The 27,036-nt window shown below is 49.2% G+C and overlaps 1 protein-coding gene across 3 annotated transcripts in view; it reads left to right on the top strand.

Moving 5' to 3' along the window:
• Positions 1 to 27,036, top strand: part of TTC28 (tetratricopeptide repeat domain 28) — a 113,939-nt gene that overhangs the window by 74,087 nt on the left and 12,816 nt on the right. For all 3 annotated transcript variants that reach the window (XM_040080467.1, XM_040080468.1, XM_040080470.1), the window contains 11 exons: positions 6,962 to 7,469; positions 10,080 to 11,421; positions 11,758 to 12,281; positions 13,841 to 13,950; positions 14,127 to 14,256; positions 14,656 to 14,874; positions 16,834 to 16,999; positions 19,653 to 19,793; positions 23,837 to 23,981; positions 24,729 to 24,908; positions 25,976 to 26,696. In XM_040080467.1, the coding sequence (XP_039936401.1) occupies positions 6,962 to 7,469; positions 10,080 to 11,421; positions 11,758 to 12,281; positions 13,841 to 13,950; positions 14,127 to 14,256; positions 14,656 to 14,874; positions 16,834 to 16,999; positions 19,653 to 19,793; positions 23,837 to 23,981; positions 24,729 to 24,908; positions 25,976 to 26,696 (4,186 nt within the window). The remainder of the gene's footprint in view (positions 1 to 6,961; positions 7,470 to 10,079; positions 11,422 to 11,757; positions 12,282 to 13,840; positions 13,951 to 14,126; positions 14,257 to 14,655; positions 14,875 to 16,833; positions 17,000 to 19,652; positions 19,794 to 23,836; positions 23,982 to 24,728; positions 24,909 to 25,975; positions 26,697 to 27,036) is intronic.

Raw genomic sequence — 27,036 nt, 5'->3', positions numbered from 1 at the left:
CCAGGAGACTTCAGGATCCAGCTGGGTGCTCTGCTTCTTGCTACAGAGGGCATTGCCATGGAGCTGGCTGCACCTGGAGCCACGGCTGGGAGGGGTCATCAACCACTGTGCATCCTGGAGGAGGAGTATTAGTGAGCATGGTTACTGGGACAGACATAATCCTTGGTTGGGTTCTGTTGGGAATTTGAAGATTCTGCCAACTGTCTGAACACACTTTGTGAGCAGCTCAGCCACTGGTAGTTATTTAGGTTTGCAGTTTTGGTAGTTTTTCCCAGTCCCCTTCAAAGCAATGAAATAAAACTCCAACATTTGGTAAACTGCAGCTTCTCGCTGTCAGGGTGTGCAAATCAAAGATCAAATTTCATCTTCTTGTTTCCAGAAGGAGATGCAGAAGGAAAGATAGATCATTCCTTTCTAATGAAATCTGTAAATTCTATAAAGCCAAGGTTTTCTGCCCTTTCCTGAGGAGAAAGGGAAATGCTTTCCAGGTGTCCCTCCAGCCCTGCTTTGTATGTAAAGCCACATCTTCAGTCAATAGCAGGGCTGTATGGATTTTTCCCTGAACTTGTATGAATTCTGGTTTGGGGCAGCAGAATGGGGTTTTTTTTCCTGTTTTTCTGAGTTAGATCTCCTAGAGGATGTGCTCCTTATCGGCAGTTTGGATGGAGTGTGGAGAATCCCATCCATTGATGAGCTGCAGCTCAAGGGAGCCCACGGCAGTGTCCCTGCCTGTGGGATGTGTGTGGCACTCAGCCATACGAAGAGGTGGTCTGGCCCTGGGGCTGCCACATTTTTCAGAAAGGAGAAATCTGAAAATCTTATAACCACAGTTGTTTTGTTATGTTTGCAAACAATCTGGAAAGTGAGGACAGGATATAAATACCTCACAAATGAGAACTGGAAAGAGTCTTCAGGCTAAAGCAGTTTGTCATGCCTGGAAACACAGCCTAGGATGTCAGAGACAGGCTGTGATGAGGAAATGATTCCAGCCTCTCAGTGCAGACAGCAGTCTTGCTTTATTAGGGATCCAGGGCAGACTGCCTTGTACCCTGGAGGAAGGCTGAGTGCCAGCTGCTGGGAGAACACTTACCACTGGAGTTTACTTGGGAATTGTGGGTCCTCTAATGCTGCATTACAGCTTGGACTGAATCACCTATGTGGTTGAAAGGATGAGTTCAGTGATGTGAATCAGCCTGACCTTCAGCATTTGGATTTGTATCCAAGAGTATAAATTCTTTGCCTTTCTCTTTCTGTCTTTAGCAGGTTTTTTTAGAGTCAGCTTGACAGGATTCATGCAGGTTTGTCTGGTTCAAAAGTGATAGGATTAAGCAGAATGAAGAGAAATCTGACCGGTGCAGGAAATTTGGGAATGCACTAAAAAGGCCATATGCTTTGTTTTGTTTGGACTTGTGACTCAAAAGGGAAATGTAATACTTCCTGAGGATCTCCTTTAAATGTCCCCATTTGACCTCCACAGCACATGGATTTTAGCTAAAAGAAATGCTGTCTTCTGGTTTTACTTTCACAGCGTCTGCAAAGCTCAGCATGCTGCTGAGGCCTGGACCTGGTTGCAGTAAAAGAAATGAAACAGAAAACTCATGCTATAGGTGCAGCTGCAGCACTCTCTGGGTTTTCAGGAGGCCCACCTCAGCCAGGGCTTTTCTCCTCTGTGTTGAGTTTGCAGTGAGGGGATGTGCAGCTTATGAGCAAGAGGAGCAAAGGTTGGCACAGGTCAGCACGCTGCTGTAGGAGTTGATGTTTTCTTTGCCTGCTCTGAACTTGTTAGATCCAAGTTTGTGACTTGCTGGCTTATTCTTCCTGACTGACTTTGACCAGGGTATGAGTCACTCCTCAGGGTCACCACCATGGAGAAGCTTGTGGTTTTAAATGAGGAATACTTACATCACCCCTAAAAATGTCAAGTCAGCCGTCCTCCCTAAAGTGATTGCACGCAGGAGCCTTTCAGGCTATGTCCAGAATGCGACCAAATTTGGGCTACCTGGGCTAGAGATAGATCAACCCCAGGTGATGTGTAGGCTCAATGATGAGATCTCCTTCGTAGTGTTCTTGGGCTGGTGTGTTTTGTGTGATTTCTTTGTGGAATGAGTGGAGCTTTGCAGAGCCCACCCAGAAAGGGTCCCAGGTCCCCAGCACCACATGGTGAGGGGTGTTGCACCAGTTCCCACAGTGAACATGGACAGCCTGGTCAGTACGAGTGACAGGCAGAATTACTCCTAAAAATGGAATGGAATAGTTGTTGTTTCAGTTTTCCAGCAAAACCCTGCTAACTTGGTTGGAACTATTTGCAAAACTATTCTGTTAAGGGTTTAGCTCAGGTTTACTTTTAGAAGTGTTCTAGGCAGAACTAGACACCTTGCTCCTAAATGATAATGGAGGAGATGGAATCGGTGGATTTTCCACTGGAATGGAGCAGCATTATTTTTATCTCCAAATGAGCAGCTGAAAGTCAGCATTCCCCTTGAAGAGGAGTGACTCTGAATGGTCTGGCAGTCAAACCCTCAGTGCGGCTCAGGATTGCTGGGATTCACTTACTTCGTGTGATACTTTTGCCGTGGAACAGGGAGAATGAGAAGTCCTCTGAAACATTGACAATTTCCTGAGCAAATAAGAACAGAGAGGGCTGGGAGCAGATTGTCAGCACAGTGCATGGCAGGCTCTGTTCTGAGCAGCAGCTCTGTGACATTTGTAGGGCTGTGGATTTTACCCATTAATGAAGTGGGGACCGGGACCATCTCTTTATGCTGTGTATTTTGAGTGTTTCTATTGTGTCATTAATTCCTGGTTGTTTTCTTTCTGTTACTAGTTACAAAGCTCCTTTCAGGCTTTCAGATACTAGTGTTTCTGTTCCATGGCTTTGGCTTTTTTGGGGTTTACTCTTTGGGGGCTTCTTTGTAAAAGACTGAGACCTTCTACAAATAAATAGGGATATTGATTGGCAAGGATATTGATTTCAGTGTATTTTTTTCCTCAGGAAATAATTACCTAAAAGCAAATCCATTCTTTCTTGCTGCATACTGATCATGTGTAAGAGGGGAGGATATTGCCTGCTGCTTCTTTTCCGATTTTCAAAAGCATGGCACACAAAGGAAGAAGCTAGATGTGGTCCTGGCACATCAACCTCACCTTTAAGGGAGAAGAGAAGGACAAGTTTTAATTTTGATGGGGCACCTGCTCTGTTTGGATGTGAGACTTGTCTTAGTGCATAAATCAAGTGTTGTATAAGCCAAGCTGAGGCATACATGCAGTTTCTGAGGAAATGATGAAGAGGCTTAAAACAGAAGTGGAGATAAAGTGCAATTGACGGCAAATGATCATTTTATCAGGTCCTGGAACTACCCCCATCACAATGCTGTCCTGCTTGTGTGCACAGCAGTTACTTGGTCCTTTTACCTGTAAAACAAGCAGCTCCTGCAGAGAAAGAGCTGGGATGTGTCCCTGGAATCTGTTATCCTGTGCCCTTCCTACCTGCTACAGCAGTGGAGGGCACAGCGAGGTTTTACTGTGTGTAAAACAGACAGAGCTCTGTGTGTGTGTGTGTGTTCTGGAACAATCTGCTCCCCTCAGAGCACTCTCAGTGAAGCAGCACACCTTTGCTTGCATTCAAGAGCAAGGGCATGCAGGTGAGGGGTGATGGGGTGTGGATGGTGCACTGGCTTTCAGGGGTGCTGCTGCCTGCCCCAGTACAGCAGTGATGAATATGCACGGTGATCTGCTGGATACAGTTGCGCTACATCGGTGGGATCAAGCTGCTGTTACTCCGTGTCCAGAGGGAGAAGGGAAGTTGAAAGAAGCGGCGTGCAGCGGGGCATGCTCCATCTCTGATCAGTCTTAATTAGTGTCTGTGTTCAGGGATTAAGGGAACTTTACAGTGAGATACCAGACAAAGCATTTTCACTTTGCCCATTTTAGGATGATTATAGAGTGTTCTTATTTAAGCAGGCTGTGCAGCCAGGTGAAGACTTGTTTAAATGAAACATGATTGGGAAATGACCATTCTCCAGCAAGGGTGAAATACCTAAGGAATGCATCTCTCCAAATTGCCAGGTGCCATTCTGTGATGCACATCTGCTTAATATCAGACTCTGCCTTACTCAGCTGAAAAACCTGAGCTGGCTGTTGCTTCTGAGAGAAAGAGAGCACTTAAGAATCTTTTTCGGAACTCCCTTCTGTGCCTCAGCTCAATGGCAGAAGAATCTGCTTTCTATTAAAGTGATAAATTGCTTAATTGGAGGTGTAAGCAACCCCCACTGTAAAATTTGTCTTTGTCAGATACATAAAACATTGATTTTCTTTGTTTGCTCTTGCAAACCCCCTGTGGTGTGGAGCTGCAGTATCACATCACCCTGCTACCAAGCAGAGGTGTGTGCTAGCAGAGATGGAGTCTGTGTGCCATGTGTCAGCCCTGTGCTCTCCCTGCCCCAACAGGGCTCTTCTGCCAGTGACGTGGGAACACCCCATCCCTCTTGGCCCAGTGTGTGAGCCACTTGGGGTTCCCAGTGGATCCTGTAATGTGGAGGATTTTATTAAATACACAGGCACGAATTTGTATTCTGGAATCCTATTCCCAATCCCCTGAAGTGAGTCACTGGAGTTACCCAGCAGATGTTATCACCAAATTGTTCCTAAACACTGCTGTAAGGGCAAACTCCCCTTACTGCCCCCGGAGCAAATAGAGCACTGATGGTTCTCTTGCTGGAGGATTGGTGCTGCACCAATCAGCCCCAGCTTGGGGAAGCCAGAAGTGCCACAGGCTGTCCTCATGCAGACTCGCAGAGGACTGAGAAGTAAAATGTGAGGACCATTGGAATGAAGGACACATCAGAAAGTAGAGGTGTCCTCCTGCCTTGTCTGTCTGGGTGAGCCACAGCCCAGCTTCTAAAAACAGCCCCAGCTTTCTAATCAAGTCATGCTGTTTCTTGTAAGTTCTTCATCCTTTATTTTCTATTTCTCTTTTTGTCTCCTTCAACTTACTTTTCTTTTCTGCTTCACTAGTCCTCCTGCCACATCCTGGTTTAGATAATCCAGCCCTGGGCACTCAGGCATGTCAGCCAAGTGTTTTTGCATGCTCTGAGAATGGTTGCTGTGCTTGTACCCTTCATTCTAGGTCTTTAATGTGAGCCTAGGCATGCTCGTGGGCAAAGGGATTAGGAGCCCTAAGAATAAACATTTCCAGCCTCCCAAATTTCAGTTCCTATCATCTGCTTCCCATTCTAGGAGATGTCCTAAACATTTCTTCCCATGTGCCGGGATACGCAGTCCCTGCTTCTGTCAAGTTTTTCTTGTGCACACACAATCTGAGATCTGCTGCTTTCCATTTATGCCTCTTTTCCCCAGCCATAGCCCATTAACATCATCTGAGTCTCTGCCTGATGGCTCTTGGCCAGAACTCATCTCCTCAGCAATCTGCACGCATGGATGTCCACTTTTTTTTTATTTTAGCAGCCCCAGGAGACCCCAGATTTCACTGACTCCTTGTTTTCCAGAAAGACATTTCTATTCTCTTCCCAGCAATAACAGAAATTCTATTCCTGGTGGTGGCCGGTCTTGCAGAATTTCTGAACTTCCAGGCTGGATCAGTTCTCATAGCTTTGTACTGGGCTTGACTTGGCCCAGGGGGTGCCGCTGCCTTGTTCCACAGCAGTGGGCACGTTGCTTCCTATCAGGATGAAGGGAGCTCTGATGCATCTTGAGGCCTGTAATGGGCCCCACTCAGTACTTTGGTCTGTGGAAGATGGCTGCATGTATCTGGTTTTATTCCTTTTCCTTCCCTACTTAGGTTGCAAATGACTCAATACTCTGTATATATTAAGCTTCCTGAAGATTTGTATAAAAATGGATTCAAATTCAGAGCAACAATTTTTGCGTTGGTTTTGTAGCAGCCTCCAAACAGGTCCCCTCACACCCTTTAAGAGCTCTCCCTCATGGCTGTCAGGCAAGAATTTATGTCACTGTGCTGCTGAAGAGCCTGTCCAGGGCCAGACCACCCCAGTTCTGCAGCCAGTCTGACCAGCATGGAGCAGGACCCACTCCCAGCAGCTGGTCTGGCCTGCGCTGAGGAGGGGCTGGGGTCAGGACTGCCCAGGAGCCATGAGCAGCAGCCCTTGGCCAGCTGCTGCCCTCACCCTGACAGCTCCTTTTGGGAGGTTTGGAATTGGGTCGCGGCAGCAGCTGGGTAGCAAAGGAAATGCACATGTAGGAGCTGCAGAGGAGTGAGGGTCAGCATGCTGCAGCAAACAGCCTTGCTGAAGCAGCAGGCGTGTGAGGAATGCATCCCTGCCCTTGGCTCCTTGCCCTGCTGACTGGTTGGGAGCTGTGGCTCTGCCAGGTGGAAGGCAGGTCTGCATCCTGGGAGATGCAGGGGGCAAAAGTATATGATTCTCAGATAATTTCTCTTATTAAATACAGCTGTTTCTTGGTGGCAACTCAGGTTTTCACACAACTATATTTAGGTAAAATGTGCCTGAGGGACAGAGGCTCCAGCTGCTGAAATGCTGTTGTCTTTGCTGCATTCCCAAGGTTGTGTGGGGCTCAGGACCCTGATACTGCACAATAAGAACTGTGCTCTTCGGGGCATGATGTGCTTGGTGAAGCAGAGGTATAGAAGGATGTTGGTAACTGCAGCGCTCACTCTCTTCTGTCTCCTCAATAGTCTCTGCATCTTTGCAGTGCTGTCCTTCCCCTCTGCCAGGTAGAAACACACACTGCACACATCAAAGAAAGAGACAGTCCAACCCCTGTCCTCTTGAGTCAACCCCATCCATTCCTGCTGCCTCCAAATAAGCTGCCCTGAGCAGTTTAGACCTGCAGAGAGCAGGTTTTCTACTTAGTAGTCACACTCTTTCACCGGGATTGTCTCTCATGGTTTTAATTTCTAGGACTGGGGCCATCTGACTTGTTGCCATGAATGCTTGTACTGACATTGTCTCTCTTCCCCCTGCAGGCAGCATCCTCAGCACTGAGCAGTCTGGGCCACGTGTACACAGCCATCGGGGACTACCCAAACGCTCTGGCTAGCCACAAGCAGTGTGTCCTCCTCGCCAAGCAGTCCAAAGATGAGCTCTCGGAGGCGCGGGAGCTGGGCAACATGGGAGCGGTGTACATCGCGATGGGGGATTTTGAAAACGCGGTGCAGTGCCATGAGCAACATCTGAAGATCGCCAAGGAGCTGGGGAACAAGCGGGAGGAAGCTCGAGCCTACAGCAACCTGGGCAGTGCTTACCACTACCGCAGGAACTTCGACAAAGCCATGTCCTACCACAACTATGTGCTGGAGTTGGCCCAGGAGCTGGCTGAGAAGGCCATTGAGATGCGAGCTTACGCTGGCCTGGGCCATGCAGCTAGATGTATGCAAGACCTGGAGAGGGCCAAGCAGTACCATGAAGAGCAGTTGCACATTGCTGAGAGCCTGCAGGACCGAGCTGCTGAAGGCAGAGCCTCCTCCAATCTAGGTAAGGTCCTGACAGGAATGCTGAGATGACCAGAGCTGCTGCCAGGCTGCCCAAGATCTGCTGTGTGCTGTCTTCTTAGTCACCCCAGTTTCAGCAGACTGCCTTAATAAATTAAACAGGCCTTTGGCAGATTGTGTGCTGCTGTACTGTGTTCCATGTTCAATTATTAAATTCCTTAGAAAAACACTAGAAAGCACAAACTCATTGCAAAAGGGAAATGAAAAGATAAAATGCAATTGAGGAGCTCTTCAGGAGTTAGGAATAAATGTAATTCTTGCACTAATGCAAGAAGCGATGTGGTTTGTTACCTGACCATTTCTTTGGGAGCTTGTCTGCTGGATATGTCAATACATTGCTGCTCTGTAAGTTGAGAGACACGTGGGTCAAATCCTAAGTTTGTTTTCCGAATACGCTCATTGAAATAGTAGGGTGTAGGAATCTTGCATTCCCCTAAGGAGCAGCATTGTCGTGCTGCTGGCAGGCTGGGAGACACTGAGTTACATTCAAGTGAAGCCCATTTCTCCTGCTGCCTCTCAGCACCAGATGTGGGAGCCAGCAAGGATGCATTTCCATCTCTGCCGTGGCTGTGGCAGTTGTGCTGCCAATGTTCCAGCTGTCGTTCAGGATGTGTTCTCCGTTGGCTGAGAACAGCAGAGCAGGGCTGGTGCTGAGACACCAAAATAAGTGTTTGTTGGCAGCCCCTGAATCCCAGCCCTTGCAGGCTGCCCCATGCTGTAAATCAGTTCCTGTTTCTGCTTGGCAGTTGGCACTTGGTTCATTTGTAGATGCTAATTGTACTCTGATGTTATCAACAGCAGGTAATTGAAAAGAGCTTGATGAATTACTTAATTTCTCTTAGTAGCTGAGTCTTCAGGAGCTGAATGAAGAAGATAAGGGGAACTGCAGAAAACAAAACAGTCACAGCTTTTTAATTAGTGTTGCAGATCTCCTCCTTTACACAAATTGAGGCAGATCCGTGGGGCAAAATAAGTTTGTGATGCAAAAATGCTTGTGGGCGGCTTAGCATGAGAGAGCAGTGAGCATGAAGAAGGTTTCTGTTAGTGTGACAGCACCCAGCAGGCAGGAGGGCTGGGAGAGGAGGCCTTGCATGAACAGCAAAGCACAAGCTACATTCCCCATCCTTTCTCCAGTGTGGGATCTTGTCTTGGGGAGTCTGTGGCTCCAGTCCTGGGGCGACGCAGAGATGTGAGAGATGGACTGGTGCAGCACAGAATGTTTTTCAGTGTTGGATTTTAGTCTAAATATAACTTTCAGCTGGTATGCTGACTCAGCCACTCCACGCTTTGGGTTAGAATAGTTCTCCTAGCCTCTGAGCGCGGGGTCTCACGTTTCAGCTGTTATTTGGCTATATTTTTGTCTTCTCTGTCAGAGCTAAGTTATACTGGAGAAAGGGAACATGCAGTTCTTGTTGAGACAGTCTATTACTGTTGTTTAAAATGCATCCAGTACCAATCAAAAAGTCAAGTTTTAATTGTCTCTTTCATCTAATCCACATGCAAAACAAAACCTCATCAAAATAACCATGCTGACAGGCAAAAAAATGTATCTAAATGTGTGTTTCCAGGCCAGAATGTTAGAGTTGGCCTCTCTGCTGGAGCAACAGACATTTTCTGTTGCGTTACCCTGATGCAGATGGAAAGCACCCTTAAGTGTGTGATCCAGTGTGAAGCAGGGCAGACATGGACTGTAACAGAGCCCAGCCGCTGCTGTGTTCTGCAGGGAACATCCTCTGTGCTCTGGGACGAGGTGAGCAGGAGGTGATGGACTGAGGGTGAAGCACAAGCTATCAGCCTTTCACAAGACATGGAGTTTAACCAGAAGTCTCAGGTTCTCAACCTTTGCAAAGCATCTGGTATTTCCAAATGCTCAGGCTCCATGTGGAGACCAGACCTTCCAGCCTCTGCAGCTTTTAAGGGTTCCCACTACGATGGAGAGAAGACACTTCACGTTATTAATGGAAAACAATTTAAAGTCTCTCAGTGCTGCCTCTTTGCAACTCCAAGAGAACTTTCCATGTTCTCATCATGTTTCCCAAAGATGCCAGATACTTTCTCCTGAAGCTTTTGCAATTAATGTCAAAAAACATTTGCGGGGCCTCCTTCAGTGGCTCCCAAACCTCCAGGCTTCTTCACAGGCACTTGCAAAGTAGCCACAGGCATTATTAGCACAGAGTTTAATTGAAGTGTAGGTGGTATCATCAGCAGAATCAGAGCTCCTGTTCCCATGTCTCATAATAAATGCAAGGTGATTCAACTGAAATTGAAAAGCACCTGCAAGTGCTGTCTCAATGTGTTGAATCTGAGCTCCGGGTTACCAGGTATCACTTCTGGAAATAAACAGCAATTTTATAAGGCCAGACTGTGTCCAGTTGTTGTGGTGAATGGGTGCTTTTGTATAACATAAAACCTGAACCTTCCCTGGCCTTTCCCCGTTAGAAGCAGGGAGGCAGGCTGTTCAGAAGGGCTGTGCCCTGCCGAGCGTGAAGAGCCGGGGAAGGGCCCGGGCTGCCCGCAGTCCCGGTGTGCAGGGTGCTGCAGAGGCTTAGCACAGAGCACTGTGTTTGTTGAGCTGGTTTCTGTTGTTTTTCAGGAATCATTCACCAGATGAAAGGTGACTACGACACCGCGCTGCGGCTGCACAAGACACACCTGTCCATAGCGCAGGAGCTGAGCGATTACGCGGCCCAAGGCCGGGCCTACGGCAACATGGGCAACGCTTACAATGCCCTGGGCATGTATGACCAGGCCGTCAAGTACCATCGGCAGGAGCTGCAGATCTCCATGGAAGTCAACGACCGTGCTTCTCAGGCATCCACACACGGGAACCTGGCAGTTGCTTATCAGGCGCTGGGTGCCCATGACCGTGCTCTGCAGCACTACCAAAATCATCTCAACATTGCCCGGGAGCTGCGGGACATCCAGAGCGAAGCGCGAGCCCTCAGCAACCTGGGCAACTTCCACTGCACGCGAGGAGAGTTCGTGCAGGCGGCCCCCTACTATGAGCAGTACCTGCGCTTGTCCCCAGAGCTCCAGGACATGGAAGGCGAGGGGAAGGTTTGCCACAACCTTGGCTATGCCCATTATTGCCTCGGGAACTATGAAGAAGCTGTTAAGTACTACGAGCAAGATCTTGCCTTGGCAAAGGATCTTCACGACAAGCTGAGCCAAGCCAAAGCCTATTGCAACCTGGGCCTGGCCTTCAAAGCCTTGATGGACTTCAACAAAGCAGAGGAGTGTCAAAAGTACCTGTTGTCCCTGGCACAGTCTCTGAACAATTCCCAGGCCAAATTCCGAGCTCTGGGGAACTTGGGGGATATTTTTGTCTGTAAAAAAGATGTACATGGTGCAATAAAATTTTATGAGCAGCAGTTGAGCTTAGCCCATCACGTTAAGGACAGGAGACTGGAAGCCAATGCCTATGCAGCCCTGGGCTCTGCCTACAGGATGGTGCAGAAGTGTGACAAGGCTTTAGGTTACCACACACAGGAGCTGGAGGTGTACCAGGAGCTGGGGGATATGTCAGGTGAATGCAGAGCACACGGTCACCTTGCTGCAGTGTACATGTCACTTGGGAAGTACACCATGGCCTTCAAGTGCTACGAAGAGCAGCTGGAGCTGGGGCAGAAGTTGAAGGACCCCAGCATCGAAGCCCAGGTCTACGGTAACATGGGCATTACCAAGATGAACATGAATGTCATGGAGGAAGCGATTGGCTACTTTGAGCAGCAGCTGGCCATGCTGCAGCAGCTCAGTGGGAATGAATCCGTGTTAGATCGGGGCCGAGCATATGGGAACCTGGGAGATTGTTATGAGGCTCTGGGAGATTTTGAGGAAGCTATAAAGTATTATGAACAGTACCTGTCTGTGGCTCAAAGCTTGAACCGTATGCAAGATCAGGCAAAGGCCTATCGAGGCTTGGGCAGTGGGCACAGGTAAGGAGCTGCACGTGTGTTCTGATGTCGGTGAAGTACAAGTACGGTCGATGCAGTGTGGTACTGGTGGGGTGTGTTTGAAGGCCTTGGCACACACACACAGTGATGTGACCAGGAGTGAGTCCTGTGGGTGCTGAGGACTGTGCTGACAGCTCAAATTGCAAAGCTGATGTCACTGCCCAGAGAGGAGGAGGTCGATTCAAAAGTGCTTGGGGATGTCTCCTGGGGGAAAGCCTCTGACTGGAAGGTTTGAGCTGGCCTCCGGGGGAAATGGCAAAACACCTTCTCTCAAGGAAATACCGACAAAATAAACACCGCTGTTTTCTTCCCTTGTAGGGCTATGGGAAGTTTACAGCAGGCTCTGGTGTGCTTTGAGAAGAGGCTTGTAGTGGCACATGAGCTGGGGGAGGCATTTAACAAAGCCCAGGCTTACGGGGAGCTGGGCAGCCTGCACAGCCAGCTGGGCAACTACGAGCAAGCCATCTCGTGCCTGGAGCGGCAGCTGAACATCGCCCGCGAGATGAAGGACCGAGCCCTGGAGAGCGATGCTGCCTGTGGCCTGGGCGGGGTCTACCAGCAGATGGGCGAGTACGAGACGGCCCTGCAGTACCACCAGCTGGACCTGCAGATCGCCGAGGAGACCAACAACCCCGCCGGCCAGGGCCGCGCCTACGGCAACCTGGGCCTCACCTACGAGTCCTTGGGCACCTACGAGAGGGCCGTGGTTTATCAGGAGCAGCACCTCAGCATCGCAGCGCAAATGAACGACCTCGTAGCCAAAACCGTGTCTTACAGCAGCCTGGGGAGGACTCACCACGCTTTACAGAACTATTCTCAGGCTGTGATGTACCTGCAGGAAGGTAAGAGGCTGAGTTTAACAACAGAGCGTGCAGTGGTAGGGTCGGAAGGGTGGAAGGGAGACCTGAAGACGTGGAGAGGTGAGGTACTGTAGACACGGCTGGAGGAGGTTGTGTTTGACAGTGGCCTTCGATGCAGAAGCTCTTGCAGAGATCCACACCGCTGTTGATCATCTGTGTGAGTAGCTGTCTGTGGAGCTGTTATGGCCAGTGTGCCATCTCAGTTGGAGCCTTCTTAGTTTCCTCTAGACAAAGCATGATTTGTGCCTTCCTGGGGGCATCTTAGGTGCCTCAGAGCATGAATCTAAACTGCACCTAGCAGAGCCTCTTTGTAAAGCTCATTTGTGCCTGAAGGTGTAAGCCTTCTCTATAAATGGCATTGCATACCAGGATCTGCCTCTGGGAAAAGCACAGAGGATTATGATGAATCTCTGATCCTGAGAGGTCTGTTAGGAGAGATTTATGCCTTGCTGGCAGCCACCTGGCTCTTCTATGTGTTCACCTAGGAGTAAGACAAAGTGGGTGAGTTTCTCTATAAAGTCTGAGTGAAAACAAGTGCTGTTTGATAGAGAGGCGAGGGAAATTCAGCCTGAGGTGTCCAGGAGCCATCTGCCTTCTGAGTGCTGGGTCAGCGCTGTGCTGGGAGCTGTGCTGCTGCAAGGGGTTGCAGCATGCAGGCAGCAGCTGATCAAACGAGGGGCTCTGATGCAGCAGATGAGCAGTGTAGCTGAAGTGCATGAAGCTGGAGGCCGAAGGATGTATTACATCAGTTAGTTTGGTTTTCGTGAAACTGACCTTGGCAGGATTCCAGTGTGCTGTTGGAAGGGGAGAAATGAAACACAGCTCCTTCTCCTGGTGTGCTGCAGAATTCCTGCATAGCCTGGGAATGCTAGCTGCTGCTGAGCTGTGTGGTGACAGCCAGGGCCCTGCTCCCCAGGCTGGGGGAAACCTGAGGTGCCTCAGCAGAGGTGTCCCTGTTGTCAGCAGGGGCCACCAAGGCGAGAGGTTTGGAGTGTGTGGAAGGGGGGACAGCGCAGAACGCGCTGCTGGAAGTGAAAGGAGCTCCAGGTCGTTCAGGCCAGGCCCCTGCCTTCTGCTCTTGCTCAGCACATAAACCGTGCAAACCCTGCCAGAGGGCTGGGGAGAGCTGATGGGAAACAAGCCAGGAATGTGCCGAGAGGTGTCTTTTCTGGCAGTGTTTGACAGCTCACTGTGAGTTTGTTTGTCTGTGTGGCTTTTAGGGTTTAAAAGTTGAACTTTCAATAGGGGCTTACGGAGTGTGTCTCAGGGGATGGCGCCTTCACTTCCCTCACTCCATGGGAGTCGCCTCTCTGTCTGGTGCTGATGTGAGGACTGGCAGCAGCTGCCCAGCACTGGTACTACCCCACTGGTCATCCTGGTGCTGTCCCTGCCCTGCTCACCATCCCACCACTGGTGCTGCCCCCCTTTCTGTTCCAGTGCCGGCAGCTCCACGGCTGCGTCTGCCTGCACAGGAGCCCCGTGGGTCTGAGGCCACAGCCCCTTGTCCCCTCTGGCACTGTCTCACTCTGACTCCTTTTCAGGACTGAGGCTGGCAGAGCAGCTGGGGCGCAGAGAAGATGAAGCAAAAATCCGTCACGGCCTCGGCCTCTCCCTCTGGGCGAGTGGGAACCTGGAGGAGTCCCAGCACCAGGTACAGCATGGTCTTCCCCGTGCTCTGGGTGATTCCTGTTCTTAGGGAAGATAATGTCTGGTGTAAGCCAGAGCTCCCCAGCCTGAGGGGATGCTGGCCCTGGGTCATCCTGCTTTCCCAGCCAGTGCTTTGTGCAGTGTCCATGAGGAAGTCACTGTGGCTGTTTTCCCTCCCAGCTGTACCGGGCCTCGGCACTGTTTGAAACCATCCGCCACGAGGTGCAGCTGAGCACGGATTACAAACTGTCACTCTTCGACCTGCAGACATCCTCCTATCAGGCCCTGCAGCGAGTTCTTGTCAGTCTGGGTAAGACATGCCGTCACATGCTGAGGCTGGACTCCAGGCTCATGCCAGGAATTCAGCTGGACTTGTGGGCAGTTCCTGATACGTCCTTTGCTCCACAGCTGTCCAATACAGCACAGCATTTCTGTTCCAGGACAGCAGTATGGGTGTCTGTCTTTGGGTTTGGGGTGCCTTTGGTTCTTCTTCCTTGCTTCCTGTTGATTTGCCTTTCTGTGGCTCCTTGTGTTATTTTCTGCAGCAAATACATTCTGTGGGACTGTGTTCCTGTGCAGAGACTGCTCTTTTGGGAAATAGGTAACACTGCTTCTCCAGGTCGCTGTTGGGATTGGGAAAACAACTGTCACTGTTCCATGAGCGTGGCACTGCGTGTGTCAGGTCTGAGAGATGGCTCTGTCTTTTTAGGTCACCATGATGAGGCACTGGCAGTAGCAGAGAGAGGACGAACGAGGGCTTTTGCTGACCTGCTCGTGGAACGTCAGACTGGGCAGCAGGACTCAGATCCCTATTCTCCCGTGACCCTTGACCAGGTCCTGGAGACTGTGAATGGCCAGAGGGGACTTGTTCTCTACTACTCACTGGCTGCAGGTTATCTGTACAGCTGGCTGCTGGCTCCTGGGGCAGGTGAGCTCCTTTTTGGACACAAGAGCCTGGGAACAGGCCTTAGAAAGGGAGAATAGGGATGAATTTGGGACCAGCGTGAATGTAGGAGGGAATCATTTCCATCTAGTACCTTAAAGCTGAATATACTAAAAGCTACGGCATAGCCACAGCAGTAATGACTCCGAAGTGCTTATTCAGGACTTTGATGTTCACCTGGAGATGGAAATGTTTCACGTATTTAATATTTTCATTTTTCAACCTCCAATCTGTATATATTTCCCACAGGGCAGAATAGAAGAGTAATGAAATTCCAAATCTGTTGGCTCTATGAGAATCTTCTATGCATAAGAATCCCTACTTTAATTATAGTTCTATGCTTTATTCTTCCAAAAGCTTTCGACATTTATTCACTGAAGTGGATTGCAGAAAACAGAAGGGCATCCCCACTTCCTGATATGCCATTGAACTGCTTGATCCTCACATGAATGTGGAAACACTTATCACAGAGGAGCAAGGAGGATTAATTTGAAGAGGATTGCTTTTTGCAGACAGCTGTTATTCATTATCTAATAAAGTGATGACTGTAAATTTTAACAAGTTCTTTCTGGATATAATTTAATAATTGCGGCCCTTCATCATGACAAAGCTAAAGAGATTAAAAGCACTATTCAGATTGCATGAAAAATGCTTCAGAAAGGGAAGGAGGCACTCACACATGCCTGACTTAGCTGGGATGACAGTGGTTGGAAGAGATGCTTTTTTGGAGCATTTTGCAATGTTGCGTGTCTGAGTATGAGATGGGATTGTCCTGCTGTGCATCCAGTCACTAACTGGCTCTTCAGGCCTGTAGTTTGCACAACAAAATGCCAATAATTCTATAGTATCACTGTCAGGCTGAGCTTATTGAAGTTATATGGATCAAGTGTAGGATTTGCCACTGGGCTTCAGGGTCAGTGTCCTCCTTGCCCAAAGTGAGTCTTGGAGAAAAGCAGTTGTAGTGTTTGAGTCCATGGTTTGTGGCTGCCTCTTTGAGGGTTCTGTCAGGTGATGGGAAGGGTACAGGCTGTGATGCTTCAGGGGGTTTTCTCAAGAAACTTTGCTGGGAGCTCTTCAGTAGTGACTCTAGTCCAGCTGTGGTGATCTGTTCTTATTCATTGACAGAGGGAGCAGCTTCAGTGGCAGCCCAGGGTCCTCGTTGTCCCCCTGACGTGGAACCCTCAGAACCTGTTGGCTGTTGCTGCGTTTGCTGCTGTTGCTGCAGGAGGAGTTGCTTTATTCTTTGTTCTCCGCTCTTCTCTAACTGGTGTAATAATTGATGCTGCTAAGGCATCCAGAGCAGCCTTTTACAGTTGATCACAGGCTGCAGAATTAATTAGATCAGGAAGAATAGACCAGTCTGAAAGCAGGAAGGTTTTATCTGCACCAGCAGTGGAATTCTCAGCAAAACAGGAAGTGGCCTTTATCTGGTTTACCCATTGTGAAATGTTATCTTTTAATAATTCACTGTGCTTTAATCCATCTTCTTTCCTTTTATAGAGTGAAATCACTGTGTGTGATGTGAGGAGGTTCTGCTGTAGTAACGACACTCTTGTTCAGCCTTGTGTGTTCAGTTAATTTGCTCAGAGGCTATTAATAGGTATTTTTCATGTGCATCAATTGAAATGTGAATTACTCTACTAGGGGCTTGTATGGAAGATGTGGTTTATAATTTATATGAGTGCTGCAATGGCAAAGGCATTCCGAGCATCTCATAAAAGCTCTTCTCTGCTTTTGTGCCTTTGAGCCATTATCTGCAAAGTACAAACCCAGATTTTAAAAACAAAGCTGAAAATGCTGGAGAAGTTCAGTGGAGACCTGGCACAGAACACTTTGCCCCAGTTAAGGTGGAAATGCCAAGCGCTTGGGGCTGTGCCATCTTCTCAGACAGCTGCTAGCTGTCTAGCCCTTCAGAAATAACCTCCTGATGCTGGTGCCTTGCAGGAATTCTGAAATTCCATGAGTATTATCTTGGTGACAGCCTGACAGAAAATGCTGGGGACTTCCATGAAGCCAACAGCGTGGCCCTGCAGACACTGACAAACTCGGCCCTGGAGCAGCACATCTCCAGCGTGCGGGAGGCTCTGGGCGTGGATTCCTACTACACGAGGTGAGCTGGGATCAGGGGGTCTGACATCCTGGTCTCTGCTCTCCCACCTGAATTTATAACATTTTGGTATGGGCTAATTGGATGAGAAGGCTGAGAACTGGGAGTCACAGAAGGGGCAAATTTTCAGTGCAGCAACCAAAAAAAGGCTTTGTTTCTGTAACCATGATTATTATCCTGCCAAACAACTCTATGCACATGCAAATAAGATCCAAACCCACAGGCTGTGTGGTGAATCTGTAGATTGGATGAGGAGGCAGGTGCCATGTCTGTCTGCATATGGACACATTTCATCCTGCTTACAGTTTTCCAGTGTAATTAATTCTCTTTCAACTGTTTGCTTTGAAAAACTGCAAATACCATAGGAATTCTAACTACCCCCCACCCCCACTGTGGCTTGTGGCTATAGCAGAGTAAATAATTTAGAACCCACATGTTGATTGTTGAGTCTTACCCTGCAGACATGCAGATACACAAATCCATGACTGAAATCTGCAGTTGGACCTCATGCAGCAGTTTTGCAGATACAGTTTTTAGTTTCATTAACTGTTTATCACCACAGATTCTCCTCCTGGCAAGCGCAGTCCTTCAGTCGTCAGGTTCTGGGATGAGTTTGTAATTTGCTGGGATGTCAGCTTCTTCCTCACTTAGTGGTAATGGTAGGGGTATGTTTTTGGTTAAGGATTCTGGGTTTAATGCTTGTCTCCAAGATCGTTGGACCAGTGTGGTACGATCATAGGCAGATGTTCTTTCCTGGTGTCAAAATCATTTGCAGGGAATCAAGCAAACAAATCTTGACTGTTCCATGTGGGTGAACATCACTTTCTACTTTGAAACTTCTTCCCCGTGTGGTTCGAGTGCTTCCCCTCAGCCCTGCTGGTTCCACTGCTCTCCAGCCCCCCAGGCTCCCCAGCAGAGGCTGCCAGCCTCAGTCCCAGCACCAGAGAGCAGCAGGGTGTGAATATGCTCAGCACACGTGAAGGAGCTCAGCTGCTCAGTCCCTGGCTTGCTGGAGTGCTCTGGGGTTTGGGTTGAAGAGTTGGTGCTGTCCACGCTGCTGTGAGCAGGGTCAGAGGCACTGCTGAGTCTCCAGAGCATGTCTTCACACTTTCTGGAGGGGAAGGGATGCACAGGATGTTCAGTTCCACACTGCAGCCTTCAGGTTCTGCTAGAAAGGGTTCTTTTCAGCTGGTCTAATTAATCCTCAAAGTAACGCATTCTTGCAAAAAAAAAGAAGGGATTTTAAAGTCTGCTTGAACTTGTGTCAGAACAGACTCTGCTCTCTTTAGGGAGAGCATGTGACCTGCTCTCTTGGGTTCATGAACTCAAGATTTTTGCCTCTTTAAGGAGCTGTGAGCGTTACTCCAAACTGTGCCAGCACTCAGAGCTGAGCATGCCTCAGCTGGAGGAAAAATGTGCAGGGAAAAGCTGTTGACAACGTTTTCTTCTCCCTTTTCCCCCTTATGTTGGTTTTTTTTTATTCCCCCGTCTGTGGTTCAGCTGTCCCCATTTCAATGTTCATGAAGTGATTGGCTTTTGTCAGGACTTAGCAGGTTATAAATCATATTGACCAGGAAATTCACTCACAAGGGATCCATGATCCATGCAGCAACAGAGATACAGCTCTAGTTGCCTGCACAAGTATGGGTTCTGTGTTCATTTAATTCCTGTGCTCTTTATTGGAAACATGCCCTCAAGGAGAGGCTTCAAGGTGTCAGGAACCCAAAAAAAAGCAGAAATGAGATGCAAGGAGGCTTCATCATGTAGCATTGTAGGTTTATTCTAAGCGTACAAATTCCAAGGCTTGTGATGTGCCTTTGTTGTGGTTTAGGAATGGTTCTCCCCACTGAGACTCTGCAAACCCCAATACCTCTTGCTCCCTCTCACTCTCTCCCTCCTTCTGCTGGCTGGAGAAGAGGATTGGAGGCACAAAAGGTGAAGATCACAGGTTGAGATCAGAACAGTTTACTGGAAACAGCAATGAGACAAGGAAACAAACAGTGACAGCAACAACATTAACAACAAAAGTGTACAGAATAGAGAGAATTACTCACATGCAAAATGCTCACTGAGCCCAACCCAGCACCTTAACTGCAAGAGAAAATTTAGATATTAATGTTAGGAGACTGGGACTTTAGAATTGTTTGGCTATTTCTCTGTATTGCTGCTGCACTTGGGGCATTGATAGAGTAAATAGTTCTGTGCTTTCTCTCTTTGTATAACAGGAGTGGCAAAACAGCTCCCTTTGTCACTCTTTGCCAGTGAAGGAAGTATTGAAGTTAACTGGAGATATGAAAAGGATGTGCTCACACGTGTTCTTAGGCAGATAAGGCTTGAGTTGGTGTTTCCTGCCAACTCAGATTTTCAGTGTGGTGCTGCAGCTTTAGAAGTCCCTGCCTGCAATGCACAGAGAGGGTCCTGCACTCCCACCTGTGTGTGCCACTCACTAAACCTTGAGGAATCCCAGCAGAGGAGGAAATGGGGCTGGTACTGTCTTGTCTGCCTGACAAAAGGCAAGCCAGGGAGGATTTGGCATTAACGTTTGGTTGAGCTTCTGTTTGAAAAACATTTTTGCTCAAACTGGCCGAGCGTTTGTCATCAAGCTGTCGCTCCTTCTCGCAGCAATGACCCCTTCATGTCACTGATTCCCCCCCAGAGCCTGTGCTAGCAGTGAGACAGAGAGTGAAGCTGGGGATATCATGGACCAGCAGTTTGAGGAGATGAATAACAAGCTGAACTCAATGACTGATCCAACTGGCTTCCTGAGGATGGTCAGCAGGAACAACCTATTGAACAGGTGAGAATGCAGCACTGCTGCGGGGATCAGCAAGCAGGAGATGTCTTGGTGATGGGCTTCTCTCCAAATTGCATGTTTAGGTGCAGCCAATGCCAGTGCTCAAGAGCAGAGCCAGCAAGGACTGGTCCCAGTTGTAACTGATGACTGTCCAGAGGAACAGCTGTTCTGAATTTGCTCTTCTCCTGGCCAAGTGCTGATTTTGAGACTCCAAGCAATTGCAGGGGAGCTCTGTTTTGTCCTTGCTGTGTGTGACATGTGGGACTTGGAGCTCTCTCCTGCACGCTTATTACAGAAATACATGTTTCTGTTGATCTGAAGTGTTGCATCAATTAGTTGGGAATATGTTGCATTTCCAGAGTTACAGGACCGTACTAGCTGCAAGGCTCCACTCATTTTCTGCCTCTTACAACTTGTTCTCAGCCTTTCACATGACTGTGCTGATTAGGGCTTAGGGCAACCATTTGGAAAGAAAATTGAAGACAGAATTTTTCCAGTGTGGCCGCATGATGCAACCCAGGGTTTCTGACTGGATCTGTGCTCGGTTGTGGTTTGAGCACAGGATACCCTAGGCCTTTCTCAGCTGGAAAAGCAAATGTGATCAGCCTGGAGTGTTGTGAGCCACCATTGGAGCTTGTGTACTGTTACAGCATCCCCATGGAACTGGGAGCTGCCTGCTGGCACCAGCAGCTGGCCTGGTTTTCATCTCAGAATCCACAAGTGTGTCTGTTCAAGCTGCTGTGCTAATGAAGGACTGTGAGTACTTGCTAGTTTTGGATCACACAGGCAGATCCCCAGAATTGCTGAGATGTTTTACTAGTTTATCAGGCTTAGAAAGAGAGCAGATTGCCCCTCTAGTTACAGGGGGAAATAGGATGTGATTCTGTTCCAGGGAATGCCGATCTTCAGGAACACTGCAGTGGCCAACCGTGCCACATCTCTGTCTTTCTGCTCCACAGGAACCACATGCATTACTTTGAATCCTAGGAGCTTAGCTCAGGTGTCTTGTCAAGTAAGTAGTTTGCAGCTCTTAGGAGCAGCCCAGGGATGATGTGCCTTCTTGGGTATTTAACTAAAAGCACCTTCAGAAGAGAGGCAGGGGAAGCATTAGAAGCAGCCGTGTCTGTGATGTTCTTGCAATGAGCACTGAGGTGAAAAAATAAAGAGACACTGCTGGATGGCTTCCCTGCCTGCCCCTCTCCTTTTGCCTGTGGAGGGGGACCTGGGGATGGAGCTAACACTGCCACATCTGTTTGCAGCTGGCTTGCTGAGCCCTCAATTCAGGGTAGGTGCTTTTAAGCAGAGAATAGTAGGAATTTTTGTCTGTTCCGATTAGAAAAGCAAACTTGGAGAGCTGGCAGTTCACTTAGGGAAATTCTGAGAGGAAATGGACTTTGGAGGAGAAAGAAGCACCAAAGGAACACTGCGGTGATCTCAAGGCTGGGCAACAGCTGAGGGTGAGGGCTGGGCTCAAGTCTGAGCTGAGGATGCCACTGGTACAGCCACCAAGACAGCCACAGTAGCTCTTGTCTTCTTGCAGCTCCTATTTTCTCTGCTCCTTAGGTAGGGCAAGCTGATCAGGATCATTGGAGCCTATTACTGCCCTCAGGGCCTGACAACTTGCCCTAGAGAACCGCAGAGCTGACCCCCTCTAGAGCAGAGGGATGGGGGCTGGCAGATGGGACAGCAGTGGCTGGGGAGTCCTTTCTGTGCTGGTTCTCTGCCATCCAGGGTGCAGTGCTGCAGCTGCTGACATGCAGACCACCCTGGCAGAGAGTGCTGGGTGGGCTGTGGGTTTTTTGCAACCACTAGTGGGTTCTGGAGATACTTGTGGATCCTTTCAAGGATCCACAGGGAGCTTAGATCTGGCTGTTTCCTGGAGCTTCCCACAGCTTTGTACACTGTGTGTGTGTGTCAAGGCCCTGAATGTGGATTTAGGGCTGCATCTTTAGGAAGAGTCTCTTTGAGGAAGGCTGGATGGGTATTCAGCTTCCTGGGGCTCTCAGACCCCTGCAGCACCACGCCTGACTTGCAGCCCTCCCAATGGCTGTGCTTGGCCCTGGGGAGTATCTGACTTGTCCAAAATCCTAATTAGTGCTAAGGTAGGAGCAGCTCCATGCTGGTTCTGGGTGAACCCCTCCTTCCTGCCTGGGCCCAGCCACTCATCCTCAGCAGGCAGAGCCAGCACCTGTGAGGCTGGTGGTCAGCCAGGTCAGTCTGACCCTGTTCTCTGAGGCTTTGCTTTGTTCCTGCATCTCCAAGACAAAGGGAGGGAGCAGAGCTAAGCCTGTTTGTGCTGTTTCTCTGCTTGCTGCAGGCCAGGCTGCCTGTACAAAGGGTTATAAATCAGCAGCACTGCAGAGTCTGAGCAAAGGCTTCCAAATGAGAGATTTCACTGCTCAGACTTCAGGGGATCCTCTGCATTGCAAGAGCATGGTAGAAATCATCTGTGCACCTGGAGCCTTTTGTTGGCTTCCTTGGGAGGAAAGGATGTGTGCTGGCCAGGGCTCCTGGTCAGCTCCAGTGCCACAAGAGATCTATCCATCCTCCCCTGTGGATTTGCTCACTCTTTGTGTACACACACACACACAGGGGCAGGAGATGTGAGAGATTTATTGTGCTTTCTTGGTTTTGTTCTCATAAAAAGCAGTCTGAGTGGTGAAGAAATAAATCTAGAGCTGCTTGGCTGGGAAACCCACAATGCAGGAGGGCTTTGCTGATTGGAGTAGTCAAGCCCCTAGTCCCTGCAGTAAATGTGTGTAACAGTGGCTGAACATGGGCTGTGGGGCTGGCAGGTGCTGCCTGCTGGCAACAAGCCACTCAGGGATGATCAGGGCATAAGGTCCTAGGGGACCACTGGGATATCCCTGCACAGATTTTCTTTCCCGATCTGATTTTAAAATCTGTGCTTTATAAATCTGCAGTGAGGTGCTGCACTGAAGCAGGGCAGGTAGGTGTGAGGAGGGGAGCACACAGCACCAAGCCTGTGCTCAACCCCTGGTGCACAAATTCCCCAGACAAATTTCCAGCAGCTCTAAGCAGCAGCAGGAGCAGCATACTCGTATTGTCACTGGAATCTCTGGGTTGGAGAGCAAGGGCAGTCAGACACCAGGCTTTTGTTGACATTCTGAGGTTATTCCTATGTGCCCATAAGATGGAAATTCCTTGTGGGTGGTAAGAGCATTTTTTTTCTCCAGAGACCTATAGGTTTTAGGCATGATGTGAGCTGAGTCAGGAGGCTGGTTGCAGCAGCTGAGGAGAGAGAGAGAGAGGGAAAGAAGCAATTTCTGAGTCTGTGTGTTGGCGTGTATCAGGAATGGTTGGGGTATGTCCCAGGCCCTCCCTACCTTTCCTTTGAGGTCCACCTGCTAAAATGTTTTGGACAGTTGCCCTTTCCACATAAAAAGGTTGTTCTTGGCCCCAAGCCAAGGATAACGTTTCTGGGAGGCACAGCTGCTGGGCTAGTGAGCCCAGAATGGGGCAACTTCATTTTCTCAGCAGGGCCGACGTTTGTGGCTGCTGATGCCAGGAGATCACGTGCAGAGTTCTGTGGGAATATCAGAAATGGGCACCAGGTGTTGCACAGCAGTGGCAGAAGTGCAGAATCTTGATGTCTCATGGTTAGCCTGTTGTCACATTTCCTCTGGTATCATGCTAGGTCAGCTGGTGCATGACCCAAGTGCAAATCCTCCTGTGGCTGTGGTCAGTTGTCAGTGGGTCTCCTGCCTGCCTGCACACACCTGCTACCCATAGGTGTGCAGGAACAACTGGGAGCAGCCCTTCAGGCACTGGAGTGTGTGGAGAACTCCCTAGCAATGTCATAAGCTGTCTGCAGCTGATTCATCCTGCCATTAATGTCACTGTTCACTGAGGCGTGAAGCTGAATGGGAGCCTAAAGTCCTCCCATGAAGCATCTTACAGAGCAGAGTCCCCTGGACTCTGATGACAGCTGACAGGGCCTGGCTCATGTCACTGTTGGAAGTCAGGGCAGGCACAGGGCAGCTCAGATTCCTGCAGCTAACCTCTCCCTTGGCTTTTGCCCACAGGAGCTGTCAGAGCATGACCAGCCTGTTCAGCAATACCGTGTCTCCTGCTAAGGATGGAACATCATCGCTTCCGAGGAGGCAGACTTCTTTCACCAAACCCCCTCTCCGTGCTCTCTACGACTTGCTGATAGGACCCATGGAAGGAGTAAGCCTTTGGCACAGACACCAAACCCCTCTCGGTGTGGGAAAGCAAGAACAGACGGCTTGGGGCTGGTTTCTGAAATGTGGTATTTTCACAGAACAGTCCGGGTTGAAAAGGGTCTTAGCGACCATCTAGAGACAAGGATTTAGTCCCGCATGATTTTTTTTTTTTTTTGCCACATTGTGTGCCCAGCTGCATGTTCCCTATTGACTTATCTCTCTGCTTCACTTCTCATCCATAAGATGCTTTCTGGTTAGATCTTTTGGTGATTGAGTTGATGATGATGGCAAGTGTCTGGAAGTGTAGACCATGGACACAATCTGTCTGTAGATTGTTTGCGCTTCAGAGGAAACAGCTATTTAGAAATTCAGTATCAGAAAGAATATTCTCTGACAAAGGATAAGGTGATGACAATACTGACAAGGCAGAGGTGATTGGAGTTAGCCAAGGTTTCAGGCTGGAGCAGAAGGAGCTGCAGTACCAGCGTGAGGCTGAGGCCAGGATGATGGCCCAGAGCAGACGGGTCAGTGCCCTCAGTGCTCACTTGTCCCAGTGGAACTGGCTGGGCACAGGTGGGCAGCAGTGCAGCTGCACAGGACATGTGCTCATCTGTCACACAGAGCCCGGTTCTGATTGGGCATTTCCAAACCCAGCACAGGGTCAGACTAGGGCCTGATGCTTGGGAAGTGCAGGCGGTGACACGTGGATGGAGAGAAAGAGCCAAACTAATTCTCTCTCCTTTCTTTTCAGGGTTTGATGCATTCCAGTGGGCCTGTTGGCCGCCACCGTCAGCTGATCCTGGTTCTGGAGGGAGAACTGTACCTCATTCCTTTCGCTCTCCTGAAGGGCAGTTCCTCCAACGAGTACCTGTACGAGCGCTTCAGCCTCATTGCCGTGCCGTCCATCCAGTCACTGAACCCCAGCTCCAAGGTCTGACACTGCTCGTGAAACCCCTCTCACAGAACCTCTCCTGTGGGTGCAGGTCCTGGTACATGCTCAGAAAGCAGCAGCTCTGTCCTGCTGTGCCAGACACAAGAACAGAAACCACAAACAGGCCACCCTGGGTGTGAGGGGCATGCTGAGCACTACAGCTCTGAAGTAGGTTCTGATGTAGTTCCTGCAGCACAAAATCACAGCCCCAGGCATGCCAGGAAGGATGGGGGATTGGATCATGTGGATGTCCTCCTCTAAAGGATTGCATGTCCTGGGTGTGGAACTACATGGCAGACTACAGAGATGTAGGTGTTTGTGATCTGTGCTGAGCTTCCTTGCCAAGCTGGCTGTCCTGTCACATTGCTGGTATGTTCACCTCCATTTTAGCATTCTGAGTGGGAAAGGCCACTAATGTCTCAGGACACCAAAGCTATGAGGGAAAGCAAATCCCACAGGTGAATCTTGCAGAATTATCTTCATGCTGAAGTTTGGCAGCAGCATTTCTAATGCCCAGGTCTCTGGGAGAATGCACCAAGTCACATTTGCTCTTGCTGGGCAGTGTTTTTAGCACACCTTGGTTTGCCCTGGGTTAAGCACAGTCAGTGGAACAGCAAAAGGGGCTAAATCTTGTCAGCATTCCTGCTGTTCCATTCAGTATCAGCTGCATGCAGCACCTGCTGCTGACAGTCCTGACACTGATCTTGGAAATACAGGTACAAGGAACCACTTAGTGAGTTATTGAACACAGTGTTCCAGTAATGTGAGAACCTGGAATCTTCTTCAGGTTTTTAGCTCTGCTGCAGCCCTCAAAGGGATCTGGGCTATATCTCTTGCTTCCTGTCCTTACCTTTGTTCACCGAAGATCTGGGGATAGAAGTCTTGACTAGACTCAAACAGAGGTATTCCTTGGAGTAATTAAACAGAAGAAACTAAAGAAATGCAGTCTTCCTGTAATTATGACAACCAGACTTATGTTTAGAGCCAAAGGGACAGGATATATTTTTACCAGCACCATAAAAAACAGATCCTTGAACCCCATTTTCTCTTTCTCTTTCTCTGTGTAGTCCCATGTGAGGAAGAATACTCCTGCTTACTCCAGTTCTACCTCAATGGCAGCTGTGATAGGAAATCCCAAGCTCCCTTCAGCAGTTATGGACAGGTGGCTGTGGGGACCTATGCCCTCTGCAGAGGAGGAAGCCTATATGGTATCTGAGTTACTTGGCTGCCAGCCCTTAGTCGGCAGCTCATCAACAAAAGAGAGAGTCATGAGTGCCCTCACTCAGGCAGAATGTGTCCATTTTGCAACGCACGTCTCCTGGAAACTGGCTGCTTTGGTCCTGACACCCAACACTGACAGCAACCCAGCCAGCAGCAAGAGTTCTTTTGGGAACCCCTACACGATCCCAGAATCTCTTAGGATGCAGGATGATGCCAGTGATGTGGAGAGCATCTCGGACTGCCCTCCTCTGCAGGAGTTCCTGCTTACAGCGGCCGATGTGCTGGATCTGCGTCTTCCTGTCAAGCTCGTGGTTCTTGGCTCTTACCAAGAGTCCAACAGCAAAGTCACTTCTGATGGAGTCATTGGCTTGACAAGAGCATTCCTGGCTGCTGGGGCTCAGTGTGTCCTTGTGTCACTCTGGCCCATTCCTGTGGCTGCTTCCAAAATGTTTGTGCACTCCTTCTATTCATCTCTCTTAAACGGGATGAAAGCCAGCGCAGCCCTCGGAGAAGCGATGAAAACCGTGCAGAGCAGCAAGCAGTTCTCCCATCCAGCCAACTGGGCAGGTAGGAAGAGTCTTCTGGACAAATCAGATGGGGTTTCTAAGCAGCTGCCAAACTATAGGAGCTAAGTAAGGAGCAGTGCTGGCAGATAATTGGGAGCAGCGTGTGCCCTGTGCTTTCCCGGAATTCAGCCCCTGTTTCTCAGACCCTGATTCAGCTGAGTGTGGCTGAATGTCAGTGTCACAGGACTCGTCAGCATTTCACTGGGCACAGTAGGTGGGTATGGATTGGGTATAATTAAAAGCAGTTGTGAGGTGAAGTGTGTTTTATGACTGGAAGGAAATAAAGTACAATAAAGCAACTCATTCTCTATGTCTGAAATCTCCAGGCTCACGCTTCCTGT

The sequence above is a fragment of the Hirundo rustica genome, chromosome 17 (genome assembly GCF_015227805.2).
Source record: "Hirundo rustica isolate bHirRus1 chromosome 17, bHirRus1.pri.v3, whole genome shotgun sequence".
NCBI classification, from domain to species: Eukaryota; Metazoa; Chordata; class Aves; order Passeriformes; family Hirundinidae; genus Hirundo; species Hirundo rustica.
This window is presented reverse-complemented; position numbering and strand designations above follow the sequence as displayed.